Source organism: Leptonotus elevatus, chromosome 1 (genome assembly GCF_054856555.1).
Source record: "Leptonotus elevatus isolate MCC_2025b chromosome 1, RoL_Lele_1.0, whole genome shotgun sequence".
NCBI lineage: Eukaryota > Metazoa > Chordata > Actinopteri > Syngnathiformes > Syngnathidae > Leptonotus > Leptonotus elevatus.
Genome location: NC_141239.1, coordinates 40,340,011 through 40,357,380, shown reverse-complemented (window position 1 = coordinate 40,357,380; position 17,370 = coordinate 40,340,011). Strand labels below are relative to the sequence as shown.

Below are 17,370 nucleotides of genomic sequence, written 5' to 3'. Positions count from 1 at the left end.
ATTCCACTGTTTATCAGACTACTTTACCTTTATAAAAGCCAAATTTATTAACATCTTTTAAAAACTGACATTGATTTAGTAGAGATAACAAGAACTAGAACTGTGGAGTACCTTAAAATCACGTGTACCGCACATATCTTGAAGTTGGGGCCAGGGCACTCCTTCGTTGAGGTTCCACTGTATATAGAGCTGGCTTCAGGTACAATTTAGAAATGCAAACTACCAAAGTGAAAATGTCGACAGTCACCATTTTCTTGCTTGTCAGCTGCTTCGACCTAAGCAAAATTGTATTTTTAAGGATTAAGGATAATTAAGGCCTTCATTATTAAAAAAAAATGGAATACAAATTAAAAGCAAGCAAGAATTTATGCGGCCCTAATCTTCCTCCACATTTGTTTGTCGTTCCTTTGTCCTCGTCATTCAGTTTCTCTCAAGCCACCAAGCTGTGAAAAATACCTTTAGAATGTCTGGAAATCCCCTCCCTGGGCTCTGTTAGTTTTGCCTCCTGCTCTGCCCGTTGAAAATGAGGGCACGCTTAGTGAAATCCCCTATGTGGCTGCTGACTTGTTTATTGTGGGGGGACAGAAAGAAAGCGAAGCCGCTGTGCAGTCAGCAGACAGCGCTAACACCCTTCTTGCGTCGCCTGCAGCAAGAGCAGCAGCAGCGGCAGCATCTTCCCTTGTCCTGGTCAGATTAATGGCTGAGCGACACCGTGCCCAGCAGACCCCCCTCTCCACACGCTTGCCGCCCCAGTGGAGGGCATGCTGAAATTGAGCAGGCTGGCATTATCGGGCACAGCCAGACTACGCTGTGAAAAGGGATTACGCCATCAATCGTCACACTCACTCTCAAAAAAAAAATGAAAAAAGCCCCTCTCCCAGCTTGGATAAAGACTCGCCAAACAGCTCTCTGTATTTCTCTCTCTTCAACAAAAGGATTCCCCCTCCTTCTTATGTAGAAGATTTGGCATAAATTTGTGTGCTTATTAATCATAGCAGCTAAGATGGAGAACGAGACAAATGGGGATGTGGGAAAAGAGTAGGAGCGGTGGAAAAAAAAAGGTGAAAGAAAGTGAGGCTACTGTGTGTAATTATCACCCTGGTGCCCTCTGTGGAAAGCATCCCCTCTGTGTTATTGTAGGCCTGTTTGCCCTCTTTGCGCATTTCATTAATTAAGATGGGAGGGCACAGAGGCTACTCGGAGATGAGGTCACTTAGCCCACCACAACACTCCTCCCTTTTCAGAGCCACTACAAGCACCGTCCCCATTGTTCCAAGAGCTAAAAGTGAGACATCTAACGCTGCTTAGGGGGAAAGGAGAAAAAAAGCCACACACGCCAAGTAAACTGTATCTGCGCTTTCCAGGATCAGGCCGCACACTTGCCAACACAAATACATCTGTCTTTCATTTAGCTTGTACAACCATCATTTCCCTCCCTGTACACCCCTTTCATCCTCATACGCCCCTTCCTTCCATCCACCATATACCTGCACGTTATGTTTTAAAATGAGGATGGTGCAATGCCTTAACATTGTGACGACCTTGCCTGTCAATCCATGTTTCCAGTGTCCTCTTACCAACAACGTCTTTAATAGTACAGTAGGAGATATTTGGCAGACTATCACAGGTTGACATCTGAAGATTTTCAGTCATCAAGTTCTTGGTAATTCTTAGACCGTAGACAACCTGACTTCTCCTTATGAAGATGGGGCTGAAGGGAATTGGTGGGGTTTGCTTTTCATTCACCTTGTTCAGGAGGGACTTTGTGTATTTTGTTCCCAAGTGTCTGTTGAGAGGTTGTTTTTTATCAACAGCATTGTCTGTATTTACCCAATGGAAATTCCAAACTGATGAACCATTTTGTATTTAAAAGTTAACAGTCTCAGTCCAGGTGCCTTTCATTCAACTTTAGTGGATTCAAATCCCTCAAGGGCACAGCAAAAGGGGATCACATTGATATAATACAGGATCCAACAGATGATATGGTCAGGGAGTGGCAGCAAATAGAATGTGAAATCCTCTAATCAAATGGAGAAAGGTGTCATGTATGTTTCTGGGAATATGAAAGACAAATAGCCATATGTTGAAGAAACATCACAATCATCCTCAAGCCTGAGCTTATCGTGTATTGTCTGTATTCTAAATTCAAGCGGGAAAGGCAAACATGACAGGCGAGGCCGCTACTTATTTGCGTATGAACACCACCAGCTGCATGGGACCTAGAGGATTATGTAGTTTGTGTGGATAACTGCATCATAGTACTTATTACCAGTCTTATCTGCTATCTATTTCAGCCGCTGCAGGGTATCCTCGGTTCTCAGGGAGTCTGGCCCACACTTTTCTTCCTATGAGCCACTTGGAACACCATGCCAACGGTGGAGTTCTCTATGGTCAACACCGTTTCTATGACACCCAAAAAGGTGAGGCGCAAATGATTAGAATTTAATCATAAGTAATAAGTCAACTAAATCTATATAACATTGTATGGCATAATCTGATATGGGTATGTATTTAAGAATGCCAAGGGACATGATCAGTGAGATGAATAATTTAATTCTATGAAATCTCTTTGTCATTTGGTTTGTCTTTGCTCTCTTCATCTGTGCCTCAGAGAACTTCTACATTCGAGGTCTACCATCGCAGCCACCTCTCATCTCAACTAATCACAGTCTGCCACCGATGTCCAGGGCAAGCTCAGGACTCTCCCAGGGGCCTTGCAGCAGAGAAAGAGATCCAGGTGGTGGAGCAACTCTGCTGAAGATTTCTAAAGAGGGGACTGTGGAGAGAGTGGTGGGACCTGTCAAAGACAAGGAAAGGTCAAATAGCAAACAGGAAGCAAAGGAACGACAACACCAGCAACACCAACAGCAGCAACAACAACAACAACAGCAGCAGCAGCAGCAGCAGCAGCAGCAGCAGCAGCAGCAGCAGCACCACAGCCACCAGACTGCCCTGCCCACACACCACCATCACCACCATTCCCACTCCCATCAACAGCACCCGCACTATCCCCAACATCCACTGCCCCTGGAGGAGGTCAACAGCCGGGCCCTGGAGAGGCACAAGGCGTCACTCCCGATGGAATACAGCAAGGACCCACAAATTATGGGCAAGCCAATGAGCGCTTGCTTGCACAATGGCAAGATGCAAAATGGAGAGACAGGAAATGTGACTGGGCCTAAGACGTCCATGCCCAGCTGTGGCGGGGAGGGCACACCCCTGGGAACTATTGTAGGTGGAGGGAACAGTCATGGCAGACATATGGGCTCTAGTGGGAATAGCCGCTGCACCAAAGAAGGGATAAGTGGGGAGATGAGAATTAGTGAACAACCATCAGACTGCCTAGAAAGGGGTCAGGCGCCACTCCACCACTCTTTGTCTTACTCCGTACCCACACCCTTACAATTGGGTGCTACTGGAGGGGCACACCCCCATCCACACCCGCACACTCACCCCCATACACATGCACACCCAGGAGGCTTTCACTGCCTTCAGCTTCACCCAAGCCACCCACATCATCCACATCCTCCCCACCATGCTCACCACCACCCAGAATTCTTCTGTCCACCTCCTGCTGGCCCACTAGGTAACCCCACTTCACACGACAGGGGGCAAGCAAATGCAGGGCGGGAACCTAAAGTCACAGGGCCTACATTTGTGCCATCTGTGGCAGATGCAGGGGAGAAACATGGTGGGCCATTCCAACTTGGGAACCCAGACTGCCAGATTGTAGGCAGTGGAGGTGGAAATACCAAGGACAAAAATATGGACAAAAATGCAGGTGGTGGTCACCACAGTAGTTGGCATAGAAAACAACAGCAACAACAACAGCAGCAGCAGCAGCAACAGCACGCATACAGAAAGACAGAGAAGGCTCCAGACTGGATGCAGTCCCACCACCACCATTTGCAAGTCTCTCAGCTTCCTCCACTTATACAACAACAACCACAACAACAACCACAACAACAACCACAACAACAACCACCCCAACCCCAGAAGCAGCACCAGGTTGCACGCTCACGCAGTGTTGAGTGTGTCAACAACGCTGTTGACATGGACATGTTCAGATCCTCACTGCCCCAGGCACCCAAGACTGGACACTCTGTCCCGCATTCTGTCAACACTTCTCCTTACAGAGACTGTTCTCATCCAGGACCCCCACCAAATTCCTCCCCACTTGGAAACAAAAACATAAGCCAACATAGCGCTTCTGGTGGTAGCTGCTCCTTACAGAGAGATGGCCAAAAAGTAGCCAGGATTCGCCACCAGCAGCATGGACGACCTGGCCCAGAGGCTCCCTCTCCAGGTGACCTGAACCAGGGGACAGTGCAGGAGATGAAACGAAAAATGGACATGTCGACTTATGGTTACAGCAGCAACAGTGGGCAGCAGCACCATCAGCAGCCCCCTGTGCCGCAATGGGCAATGAGACCCCCTCACCACATGCCACACAATGAGGAGGAACAGAGAAAGTCCTACATGGAGTTAGGAAGCAGTACTATGCAACATTCACAGCAACAGCAGCAAAGAATGAATCAGCCTCCTCAGCCAACGTCTGCACCTCCGGTCAGTCAGCAACAGCAGCAGCCACAGCAACAACCTGAGCCCCAAGGCTCAACTCGGGGTGAGAGCAGTGCCATGAAAAGCTTACTTAAGTATAGCAACCAGCAACAGCCGCAGCTTCTCTCTCAAAAAAACCCCTTTGGCGGTCTTGGGAGCTTGAAATCAGGGCCTGCTGGGGGAAGCTGTGCCCTTCAGATCAACAAACAGACTCTACCGTCAAGGAAGGGCCCAGTCAATGACAATGAGCGTCCCGATTACAGTGGACGACATCGGGATATCGGGGAAGCAGGCCACGGGGAAAGCGAGGTGCGGCAGCCGCCAGTTGGAATTGCAGTAGCCGTGGCAAGACAAAGGGAACCGTCATGTCGTTCATCAGACGGTCATTCCAGCAGCAGACATGGCAGGGTGCATACCACCGTGAAAGGTACAGTCAAACGACAACTCCTCAGTTATTAGAAACCAATTTTTTTTTTTTTTAATGACTGATATTCTCAACCTGGTATTATGTTAGATAATACTACGCTCACTTAGCTGCATCTGCGTTGGGCCTCTCCGCCTCTTAGCTGGAATAGCTTTTATGATTTCATGTTTTTTTTTTAAATGATCTTCTCCCATTGTGGTTGTGGGCTAACAACTTGATACAGACATTCATCTTCCAAATAGCTCACATGGAACCTTGCAAAACCAGCAATTAGAAACATTTCAAACTACAATCATTCATACTAACATCATTTATATAGGGATTGTATACAAGCAAAGCCAGTAGTTCCAAATGAAACAAAAGCAAGTGGAACAGCTGGAAAGAAAATACATCTATTTTACATCTAAATTACAGTCAAAACGTATAGCATCAGTCTTTAAAAAAGCCACAGACGCTGTGCACAACTCCCCCTGCTGCTGATTGGCTGGAACTGTCTTGGGTGGAAGTATTAGTGTGCCAAGTCTCTCGTGGGTTAAGTGACTGTTTGAGAAAAAGTGAGCCACTTGGGAATGTGTCCTCACCTTGACACACAAGGCTGAACAGAGCTAGTTAATTGTAAGCTAATGTTTGTCTCACAGGACAAACCCACACCATGTATCCCTCTGATCCAACTACTGAGCAGGAGAGGAAAATGATGAGTGGGGAACAGATAGGTCTGACGTGTTTGGACAGGGATCGAGACGCGTATATCAGGTAAACCACTTCAAGTTATTTATTTTACAGATTAGGTTTGTATTGTTCTATGATTTACGATCCCCTATGTTTGCCTTTTCTGAATATTCTGATGCAGGGATAATAAGGAAAGGGTGGAATTTTCAAGGATTCATCCCTCCAACAGCTGTCACGGGGACCTCACTTCTCATCTCATGGTCCCAGGCGGGACTTCCCTCCAATCTGGCCAATTAGCAGATCCTGCTGCACATTCTGCTCACCACCATTGGATGCAAAGAACTGGAAGCCCATCCCTTTGGATGACAGGACACTCCTACGGTAAAATCCTAACCTGTTGTAAAGTTCATTCTAGGAATTGGGAATTGATTTGATACAGAGTCACCATCCTCTATTTAAAGCAGGTATAGGTCATACAGCCCTGCACCAGAATCTTCCCCATGGTTTCTCCGCAGCCATGCCAGGACCTCTCCAACCCGTCCTGCCTCTGCCTCAGGATCCGTCTGCCCAGTTGGTGGTCCTGCCCACAGATGCCCCTACCCATCCTGCACCCCACCACCTCGGTATGTCCTAATGATGCCCACCAATCTCATAGAAAACAGCCCTTTTCATCTCTGTTTTAATCAGCAAGATGTAACACACACATTTGCATTTTGACCTTCAGTCCGTCTTGAAACAGAATCTGCTTAAAGTCCAGTTGTACTTAACACAAATCATACCAAGTGTAATTTACTGGTTAACACTGGTAGAGTAAATACAGTATGTATGGAAAGCAGATATTGAATGTGATGGTTACGATTGTCTTTTTAGTTTAAGAATCCCGATTTGTCTCATTCTTCTGCTCTCATTAGATGTGATGGAACAGCCAGGGCTTTGGCCCCCAGTGTACGGCGCCCGGGGCCCAGCCTCCCACATGCAGCATCCCACCGTGTACTCTCGATCCCAGTTTCTACGGCAACAGGAGCTGTATGCTCTCCAACAGCATCAACAGCTCCAGCATCAGCACCAAATCCCCCAGTCGCAGCAAACGCATGCACAGCATCATCAACTGCAGCAGCAACAGCACAAAGCTGTGCATGGCATGGATATGCAACACCAAGCCCCACACAATGCACAGGTGACAGGAAATAACAAATTTGTTGATTTGTTAGGAATTTGTTTTACACACTGAACGCTCGACTGACAGCGTATAATTAATTTAAGCCTTTTCTAATGTCTCGTCTTAACCCCAATAGATGCAGAAGAGGGCAGATGAACCCTCTGTTGACCTGGAAGAACTTATCCCAAAATCAAGGACATCAAAACCATCCAAGCCCTACTCTTACAACCCCCCTCAAAAGAACACCTCGCCCCCTGGAGCCTGCACTTCTCACTTGTCCCCTTGTTGCCAGTCCCCTTCAATGCGCCCGCATCCCAAAAGCACTCCTTCAACACCATGCCCCGCTCCCAGCCCTGCTGTTACAGCCCCCCACTCTCCTACCATTAGTTCAGCCCCGTCCCAGATGCCAAAGGGAGCCGACCCACAGGATAAGAGAGGGGAGGGCCAGCCCCCGCAAGATTACCCAGAATCTTTGGAGCCTGGTAAGAATAAGCAGAATCATTTCAATGAAAAAAGTATGAAGTGTCAAAAAGATTTACAACTAAAGTCTTTAGTGCATGCAGTGTTTGAAGTGAGACTAACATCATCTTTTACAAGGTTGAACTCAAGCACTTTTTAAGCACTTAAAAAATAGCTGTGAGGCTTTTTTTCATCGCATTACAGCTGTGGTAAATTTCATATTTAGATAAATGCTTTATATTATTTTTAATTTATCAGTTGCATGTGATTCATTAGAGTGCAAACCATCAAGGCCAACCAATCCTAATTGGATACAAACTATATTGTCCACCTTCAGAGATGTAGAAGTCCTCATTCATCCTCATTCACAATCTTAACAAAAGTGGTAAGATTTCCTGGATGTATCCAGATCCAGTCCAAAATGTAAATGGTGTTTGCTTGGTTCATGCATCACTGCCTCTAAAGGTTTTGTGGAATTTGGAGTTTTTGCACAACCTTGTTCCTCTAACAATTTGATGAAATCATAACCTTCTTGGAGGAGTTACTGAAGTAATTGAAATCTCTTTCTCCCCTAAGACTTGCCACCTGGATACACATACTCTGCTGTCATGATAGGCTACAGGAACGGGCCTTCTCCCCAGGATATTCAGCTTGCAGAGCCAGCCGACCTGGAAGCCATCCAATCTGAGCCCTCTGAGCATGCCCCCCAGCCTCTTTCTCGCCTCGGGGAGGGGCTGGACTGCCAAGCGCTGGTCAGGCCTCTTCCGGAGCCACTTGCACCTAAGGAAGTGGAGCAGGGAGATGAGGGGAGCATCATTGAGGGAGTCCTGGACCAAAGAGAGGAGGTGGAGGCAGGAGTGGTTACAATAGCTAACTATGTATCAAGGGAGAATGAGGTGGACACGCAGGGAGCTGCTGAGGAAGAGGTGCTTGTCTGCCCCCCTGCTGACAGCCCGGTGTGCGAGGCTGCTGCCTGTCCTATGCCCCTGTGCACGGATGAACCTGAAAGGTCAGAGACTGTCATCACCTTGGAGGATAATGATGAGCCGATGGGCGAGGAGAGCCAGGTGGAGCATGTTGTGTCGGAAGAGCAGAAAACAGTACTGGGCACCATCGCGGAGCTTAACCCTACAACCCCGCCAATCCTGGAGGAGCAGTGTGCATCCAAAGAAGAAGTAAACGACAACAAGCAGCAGCAGCTGGGGAACAAGATGGCCGCTGACAACGCCTCGTTAGATCTGGCGTGTCTTTCCCCTGCAGCGGCACCCGTCCCCAGCCCAAGCCAGGCAACTGCTGCGGAATCCCACAAAGCTCTTGTGCCCTGCTACTGGAGCCTTGAGCTGCTCATTGCTGCAGCTTTCTGCACGGACGTACCCCCGTTTCCCTTGCTTCCTTTTAGCGCTCCATCAGTCGTCCCATCGCAGGTCAACCCCTGCCAGGGAATGGAGCTTCTCAGTGAGGTGGCTGACCTGGAGCTACAACAGAAAAGGCATAGCAGTGGGGAAAGCCAAGGTAAGGACGCCGTTTTTCTTGTAACCATTAACACCAATCAGTTGACTACTCTTCTCCCACTGAGACCACCTCCCACTTCCCCCTCAGGGCTAGTCTCTGTTGCTCCGTGCTCCCTCCTAGATTCTTTTTTCTTCTTCTCTATCTCTAGAGCCTCTGGTGAAATTTCTCTAGGGAAGTCCTCTGCATGCCTGCTTGCGGTTTCTTTCATTGGTGCACTAAAGGCAGTTTTATTTCCTAAAAGGCTGCTCTCACGATGCAAAGGCCTCTGGAGAGAGAGAGAGAGAGAGAGAGAGAGAGAGAGAGAGAGAGAGAGAGAGAGAGAGAGAGAGAGAGAGAGAGAGAGTCGTGCAGTCGTGCACTTGCGTAGGTTTCATTCACAAGGAAATTGTTTCCCATCACTTCAGATGATTACTTTCATTTCCAATGATCTCCTTATGTACAACCATTATCTCTGTTCCTGACCAGAACACCTTAAATTGCCTCATCCTCACACAAAATGGGTTGCATCACATAAATTTGCTTGTTTGTCCCCACAAGGTATCTAGGTAAATATATCAACACTGAACAGATTGCTATTGTAAAAGGTATCCACACAGATACACACAATTTTACAGTAAAATAAACTTAATGATTGTTCCACCACGTCCCCATACACAGCACTACCCAGTGTGGAAATACAAAAGCAGTCAATGTTTTCAGCACCCTGGAGCATTGCCTTGCTAATTAGAACCCATTGTTTGAAAGTGCCTTTAAAAGCTTCCTTGTTTTCCAAAGTGCCATGTGTTTTTTGAATATCATTCAAGCAAACCATGTTTAGCGTTTACCACAGCAGCCTAATGCATTTAACAGCTCCCAAAAGGGGATTCTATAAAAAAGAAAAAGAAAAAGAAAAGGTTTCATATCCACTGATTCCGGAGTCAGTGATGCGCTTGTGATGCGAGCGCTGTTGACAGCTTAGGGAAGTGGCACATTGTTTCAAAGTCACAGCAATAGTCCATCAAAACGTGTGCCCAAAACAAGCGACAACAAGACTATTCATTAGTCTTTCAAATTTCATGCAAGCCGTAATGCAATCATCTCATGTTTTTCTATCTTCTCTCCTTGCTTAAAGCTCGGTCCAGATGGCCAGACACACATCAGAATCTCAGTACACGATGTTTGGCCAGTTTTTGCCTTCACTAATATTCAAGGGTGGCCTTCAAATTCACTGACATAAAGAAACAAAACAAAAAAATAACTTAACAGTTTTCACTTTGCCTCTAGTGGAAATCTTTCACTTTCGAAGGGGGTTAGAGGCAACATATCTCCTGTGTATAAGGTAATTCCGCTATCCCTGCCTGGACTCGAGTGTTAAGTTTTAACTTCACTAACTTCTGCTGTTTGTCACTATTGTGACAAGTATTTTATGTGTCAAACCACGTCGTCCGGCATCTATAGTTTCACTTTGGGGTGTTTTATTGCTGTGTCAAAGCTCACAGTAGCAGCAATAGCCTGCCTTTGCTGGGTGTGATGTAAAAGGCAAAAATGGAAAGGCTTCTGTTACGACTGTAACGCAATAATTTAGTGAGATACCTCTATCGTAGTTTTACTGATCTTTCCCATGTAGCTGTTATCTGTGAAAGGCACCGATGCAGAATTTGGAGGGTCATCGTCTTAGATATACCAACTATAAATGAATGGATTAATCTTGTATACAATATAGCTGTCATGGAGTTTCAGCTACTTTAAGATGTAAAATTGATATCTTTAATGAAATTTGGTTTAAATTGACTATTTATGTTTCTAATGTAAGAGCTGACTTAGTTTTGAATTGCATGTTTTTATAAGTTATTAATATATTTAATTTTAAGAGAATGATTGTGTACTTATGTATGGTTATATAGACAGGAATTTAACTTAGACTCATTGAGTTCTCCCCAGCTGAATTTTTGTTTGTTTGTTGGTTTGCCTTGTTTGCTTATTTTATAGTGCCCCCCCCCCCCTTTTGTTCTTCTTGGGTTCATGTTTTTTTTTGATTGTGTAGTAACAAATAAAAAGTAAATTAAAAATAATAATAATAAATAATAATACAAAAATAATTGTAATAATACAAAAATAATTGTTCTGACATTCTGATGTAGTGTAATGTTACAGCCTTGAACTCATTCTGTTCCAGCCATTTTCAGACCCTCCTTTACCCTACCACGTGAAGAAATATAAATACGTATTTGGGAGTGAATGGCTGGATACCTATCAGATATGAAAATACGTCCCTGGCATCAACTCTCGCTATGTGGTCACACATCTGTCTGATTGTGGTCTGCCGTTTTGAATAGTTGCAGCAATATCCCACTTCGCTGGAGTCTGTCTAAAAAGCAGATAAATGCTGGTTCTTCTGATGTAGCAATTTTGCAGGGTCTCTTTATGAAAGAGTTTTCTCTCTCAATATGGAGCATCAACAATATATTTTTCTTCCATAACAGAGGAGGAGTTGCTGATGTTTGACCTCCACAGCCTTGCAACTTTGGCGACAGCCCGATCATTGGAGACGAGCTCACAGGCAGGCAACACTACGTGTTCAGATCGACAGTTCCCAGCCCGCAAGACCTTCAACTTGCGTAGAAAATGCAGCTGGACACCACGCAATGAACCAGTAAGAATGCATTTTTAATTGGTGTTAAGTTAACACGCAAATGCTCTTATTTGGGGGTTTATTCACAAAAATAGAAATGAATGTTAAAAAGATAATGAACACTTACCAGGTGTGCCAAGCTAAAGGCAGTATGGAAACGATGGACCGTCCTGAGCTTGAGATGCGCGTCAAGCTGGCCGAGCTTCAGCGTCACTACAAAGAGAAGCAGAGGGAGCTGGCTAAACTCCAGAGGAAACACGATCATCAGTGAGTGTGATCCGTCTTTCTGACCATTTATACACATTTCGAGTACAGACAACATCATCCTTTTGACGTCTGTTCAAACAGAAAAGAGGAAACGCCACGTAGCCCAGCACGAAGAGGACCGGGACGACCCAGGAAGAAGAAGCCCATCCTCACAACAAGCTCAGTGTTGTCTGAGGGCCAAAGAAAAGTCAAGTACGTATAATTTTGAGTCCATCTCTCTCACAGTTACTGCATACGGGCCTGCTTTTCACTGGCATTAAACTGAAAAAGGGAGGAGTCAAATGAACCATTTAAGAAAGTCTATGTAATCCTCAACGTTGGTGTTAATTCTTTAACAACATAACTGTGTCAACTGTGCTTATGGCTATTTGCAGAATATTTATGTTAGTACATACCTGCAAATTCTACTCATTAGGTTTCAACTTCAACGGCATTATTGGAGTGTTTGTAATGCTTGGTTGGATCCACGTGGTGTGAAGGGGGCTGGTAGTCAGACAATGTAATTAGACTACTGTGAATTCCCTGGTAATCTTACCCCACACAAAGAATGTGACACCCCACTGTTATTTAGGCCCAAAGGGTCCCAAAAGATAACATGATGGTCACGGCGTGTTGGTGCTCAACTCTATAGTTATAATACCATGTATGCAAATGATTAAGAGGTAAGGCAATATGAATTCTTTTTTTTTTATGGTGACAGTAGAAAAGGAAGTCTACTGTTAAACATAGGTCTGCATTTCTTCAAATAGTGGCCCCTACTCAAATAAACAGTGCCCCAATTAATGGGCTGCTGTGAAAATTGAGAGAATAAACATGAAGAAAAAAACAACTTGAATTACCTTAACTTCTGTAAAGCTGAAGTTTGAGGCAAGAGTTTAAAGAGAAAGTGCTATTATGTGGACAAAAAAAATCCTCTAAATAACCATTTCAAAACCTCTCTATGGTATTCAATAAGAGGAGAAGATCTTTACTTTGACTTTACAACCCCAGTGTGTACTTCTTAGTGCCATCTAGTTTTGAACTAATAATTCATTGAATTTAAAAACCCACTATTGATTTTAAAAAAAATATGCCAAAAATATGTTCCATGACATCAACGTACATTAAAAAAAATATATATATATAATTGTAGGTCTAGTAATGACTAATTATATTACATGGCAGTAGTCTCACCAATTCGGGTTCCCGTCACTTGTCACCTTCTACTTTGCTCTCGCAAGCTTTTACTAGTTTTTTTTAATACATTTTTTTACCAGCTTCTCCAGCTAGCCGCTCTTGTTAACCACTCCAGCCTCCGACTAACTAACGTGACCCTATCTTGTTCGCTGCTCCGGCTCAATCCGGCTTGTTCGGTCTCGGCGTCGCTTGCCAAGTCACCGTCACTCACCGAGATGCTTGTTTGCTCACGCAAAATAAGTTTGGTGGTAGGCTTGCGAAGTATGGTCTCTCTGAGCCACCGTAGTCCAGACTGCATTCTAGCCTATGGCGACATCTAGTGGTCACTTTTTACACAGTGTAGCTTTAAACATAATCATTCCATATTAGAAAATATAATCATTACATTTTGGAAAATGCAAGTAATTCTAAGTAGTGTAGTTCCATTTAAGCAAAAAAATAATAATAGGGAAACAGAATGCAGTCATGTTTCAGCTATTTGTTTCACGGTTCTTCCTGTGCTTTTCGGGCAACGGCAATGCCCGGAGCTGCCCTTCTGCAATGTCACCTCCACTCTTGCTTCAACCGTGCCCCCTGCCCCCTCACAAGGCCAGTGCTGACGCAAGGGGAGGGGAACGCTGATGCTGGGTGACAGTGACGCCCAAGTGAAAGGATCACAGGGCCAAGGCCCGGCAGCAGTGTGTTTAGGAGGCAGGGTGGCTGCCATCGAACATGCCATGGGGTTGTTAGGTCTTTTGCAAACAGTAGCACAGGGTAGCTAGCTACTAGCTGCTCACCTGTGTGTTATGAGTCATAGCTAATTGGGTTCTAAGATGGATTACTGGTGTCCTTTGTGAGTATTGTAGTAACAATATCAGGTGATCAGTTTAGTCAGCTGATCAATTAGTCACACTATGAAAGTACGTATAAGTCGTATATCTTGCCATGTTCAGTGGCAAACGACAGCCTGCAGTGGGATCATTCTTGTGGACAAGTCACTCTTTATTGTCAGTCTGTTGGCAGACCCCACTACACAACAACCACATTCATTGTATTCTCTTATGGATTGTTGAGGCCACATTCCGATTATGAGATATAGGGACTGCTTACCATCTTTTTAGTATTAAAAAACAAAAAACATATTAAACAAAACATCATTCTGACCGCTTGTGGAGATGGATTATTGAAACGTGTCTCAAAGTGAATGGTTTTAGAACAAAGGTGGGCATCGAGGGCCGAGATTGCCCACCTCTGTTTTAGAAGTATTTCCCATTATTGCGTCACTGATAACGTAGCTTCTCCAATATGGAGGATGTGAGCAATACTCAGGCTCAAATAACCGCTAAAAGACGAAGAGACAATAGATTATTCTTGTGTATCATTCATTACATATACAAATTATCTTTTATCATAGGTAGTAGTAGTATAGTGGTTCACACAGCCAATTTAGGATTGAGTCTCACTCAAAGCACATTTCGCAGCCGCCCTATGATTGACTGGTCCAAAGTGTAGTCTTTCTTTAGCCTCCAACCCACAGCATAAGCAGTACAGAATTTAGATGGATGGATTTCACCAAAGATTTTATTGCTTACCGAATTGTATAGTGCACATACACTATAGTTTTCTTTTCTTAAAAAAAAAAAAAAATTTTGGCATTCAAACTTTGTCTGCTGTGTAAATGTTACAGATTTCACGGGCTGTGCACACAACAGGAGAGGGGAGGTTAATCTTTTGTTTGAGCATGGCCTGGCACTTGTCAGTGTGGTCTGTGGACGGGCTTCCAGGAGGGTTACTCAAGGGCATTTGAAGTGGTTGACTTGTGATGCTGCTTAGTGCTGGCAAAGGTATCCAAGATAATGTGAAAATGCAACTGGAGATGTATACTTTTTTTCCCCACTGAAAACAATAGCACTATGTGATGCCCTCCAACCACTTGCCAAAACTTTCAATGCTAGTTCGAATGCTAGCGCACAATCCTTTGTGCCGATCTCCCTTCAGACAACCTCAGCTTTCTTGTTAGATGCCCAGTTTTCCAAAAGTACTGTACAGATGCCGGTCTGTCCTTCTACTTTTACATCACTCTATGCTTCAGACAGAGAACTGTTTTTCTTTGTTATGTCCTCACTCCCCTTTATTCGTTCAAACCACTGCCATTCTTCTCTAATGAATTCATCCCCCATGTTTTGACTGACAGGCTGATGGTGGCGGGGCATTCCCTGACGCCTGAGGAGCAAGGAGGGGGAGGAGACAGCCTGAGAAGGAAGAAGAGGCCGTCCAGCCGAGCCTTTGAACAACTTGGCAGTGCACAGGTCAGGAACCCATTGTCCACCATCCTTTCATCCTCCGCGCAACTAGAAATTAAAGAGGCCGCACTTGCTCTTTTGCATGAGAAATAATACTTTGTTGAGCAGTGTTTCTAATTAAATACAACCCACATGAGTCAAATTCTGAGCAGTTCATGTTCATGTATTTTACACCTGGGCACTTAATAATCATTTTCCCTTTTATAGTCTCTGATGTTTTTTTGTTTCACTGTCCCTTTCTGCTCTGGCAGATAAAAGTCCCAGGTTGCAAAAAAGGTGGTCCTCAAAGTGTCCTGTGCTCTAAGCTGGCCGCCGATGTGACACAGCTCAAACAGAAGAGCCAGGGCAAAAAGACACTTTCAGGGATGCGTTACAGGGACAAGGAGGTTTCACCATGCAACTCAAAGCATGGACACAGAAACCAGGGCAACAGGCGGGAGTCTGGGGCACACAGCGACACAGGTACATGGTTTGCCATTATTTCATCCATTATGCAGTCTGATTCTCAGGCCAAGGAAGCCGAGATCTCAGAAGGGTTGTCCAACTTTCTCAGCAGCAAGTGTGGACAGTGGTCCCCAGGAGAGTTGGGCTGGGGAGCTATACCGTGGATCTAAAAAAGGGACACATGATTCCACTCATCACAGCAAGACTGGAGTGAGGGTCCACCGTGGACAGAGACTGGAGTCATTTGGAGAAAGTTCTAATCCTGAGAGCGACTCATCAGAACAAGGTAAGATGAGAAGATTTGGCCACCAGTGAAAACTAACATTAACTCTCACATCCACACACTAACATCTACTGCTTGATCAGAAGTGACAAGGATATGGCAGTCATCAATTCTGGTTTAGGAGCATTTGAACTCAAAGGCACCACTGTAAACCTAAAGACCTCGATCAGAGGAATGCTAATGCATTGTATACTCTTGCGAGACATGCAGTGCCACACACGGGTAAACCTTAAAATCTGTAATTCACTCTGAAGGCAACCAGATGTGGGTAAAAAGGTGAGGAACACCTTGTGTTGAAGACAAGGTGTGCATGGACGTTTTGACACCTGAGTGATCAGGCTTGTTGGCTGATCTGTGCTACACGTGCAGCTGTGGACATTTGCCTGTGAGAGGCTTTGACAGGCCAGGAGACCGAGAGACTGGCTGGCTTGAGGGGAGCAATGTGACAAACACACCCCCACGCACGCACCCCCCCCCCCCCCCCCCCACACACACACACGCCCCCCCCCCCCCCCACACACACACAAAGTCACTCCCACTCACCGTCTTATTCTGGCTCTGTTGCATGTGGGTTCACACCAGGAAATACCATCAAGGCAAAGCACTTAATACATCATTTCAATGACCAGTTCAACATTTACTTGAATGCTAATGAAGTGTTTGTGAAATAATGGAGGGACGTTCCATGATAATCACAGTTTAGCAATGCATTTGATAAGACTGGTAAGTTTCTAACCCAAGTATGCGTGCTCTATATTCTCATCTTCCATCAGAAGAGGAAGAGGAGGAAGGCAGTAATGATAGCGATGAAGGTCAAGACCTAAGAAGCCAAGCGCCAAGAGATGTGACTTCTAGCTCCACTTTGACCGGTCCGAGTCCTTCATCCATTGTAAAACTAGAGGCCAATCAGAAAGCCAGGAACAAAAAACAGAGACAGGAGCTTTATGGTAAGGTTGACAGCTGACTTATAAGAAATCTTGACGAGAAGCATCTGTTTTGTGTTTCTCCTCATGGCTTGTTAACTATGTCTGTTTCTGTAATTGAACGGCACAGGCTTCCATAGTCTCTCTGGCGCAGAAGGAGAGGTCAAAGTACGAAAGAAGAACCCCTGTGGGCTGAGCCCGGCCAGTGCTGTCAAAAACCGCCATGAGGACCACAACATAGAGGGAGTTGGCAGACCATCCATACCAAGGTCCAAGGAGCCTCGGTGGGGAAGCCATAACAACAGGGGCAACCGTTTCCGACGTAGCATGGGGCTGCCTACCTTTCCAACAACGAGCGAGAGGTTGAAGAGGGCCACACGCAAAAGTACCATGTTGAGAGGAACGATTAACAAGGTTAGCAGGAAGTCATTTTTCATAAATTAATTCATTAATTAGATTTCTGTGCATAAGGAATATAATCATGAAGAGTGATATACCATGTTTGTTTAGCAAATATATTGAAAGACTACATAAAAGCAAAATGTTTATGATGGCCATTTGATTGCAGGCTTGTGGTGTCTAGAACTAATCTTAATCTAGT

At 45.1% G+C, this 17,370-nt stretch overlaps 1 protein-coding gene across 4 annotated transcripts in view; it reads left to right on the top strand.

Annotated features, from left to right (window-relative positions):
- Positions 1-17,370, top strand: part of bahcc1a (BAH domain and coiled-coil containing 1a) — a 74,073-nt gene that overhangs the window by 50,262 nt on the left and 6,441 nt on the right. For 2 of the 4 annotated variants that reach the window (XM_086057727.1, XM_086057751.1), the window contains 16 exons: positions 2,295-2,420; positions 2,612-4,987; positions 5,623-5,737; positions 5,835-6,034; positions 6,115-6,276; positions 6,565-6,830; positions 6,949-7,294; positions 7,848-8,783; positions 11,246-11,415; positions 11,525-11,661; positions 11,743-11,853; positions 15,011-15,125; positions 15,371-15,581; positions 15,673-15,849; positions 16,620-16,793; positions 16,900-17,183. In XM_086057727.1, coding sequence (XP_085913853.1) covers positions 2,295-2,420; positions 2,612-4,987; positions 5,623-5,737; positions 5,835-6,034; positions 6,115-6,276; positions 6,565-6,830; positions 6,949-7,294; positions 7,848-8,783; positions 11,246-11,415; positions 11,525-11,661; positions 11,743-11,853; positions 15,011-15,125; positions 15,371-15,581; positions 15,673-15,849; positions 16,620-16,793; positions 16,900-17,183 — 5,906 coding nt within the window. The remainder of the gene's footprint in view (positions 1-2,294; positions 2,421-2,611; positions 4,988-5,622; positions 5,738-5,834; positions 6,035-6,114; positions 6,277-6,564; positions 6,831-6,948; positions 7,295-7,847; positions 8,784-11,245; positions 11,416-11,524; positions 11,662-11,742; positions 11,854-15,010; positions 15,126-15,370; positions 15,582-15,672; positions 15,850-16,619; positions 16,794-16,899; positions 17,184-17,370) is intronic. The other 2 variants (XM_086057735.1, XM_086057744.1) reach the window with 2 other exon arrangements.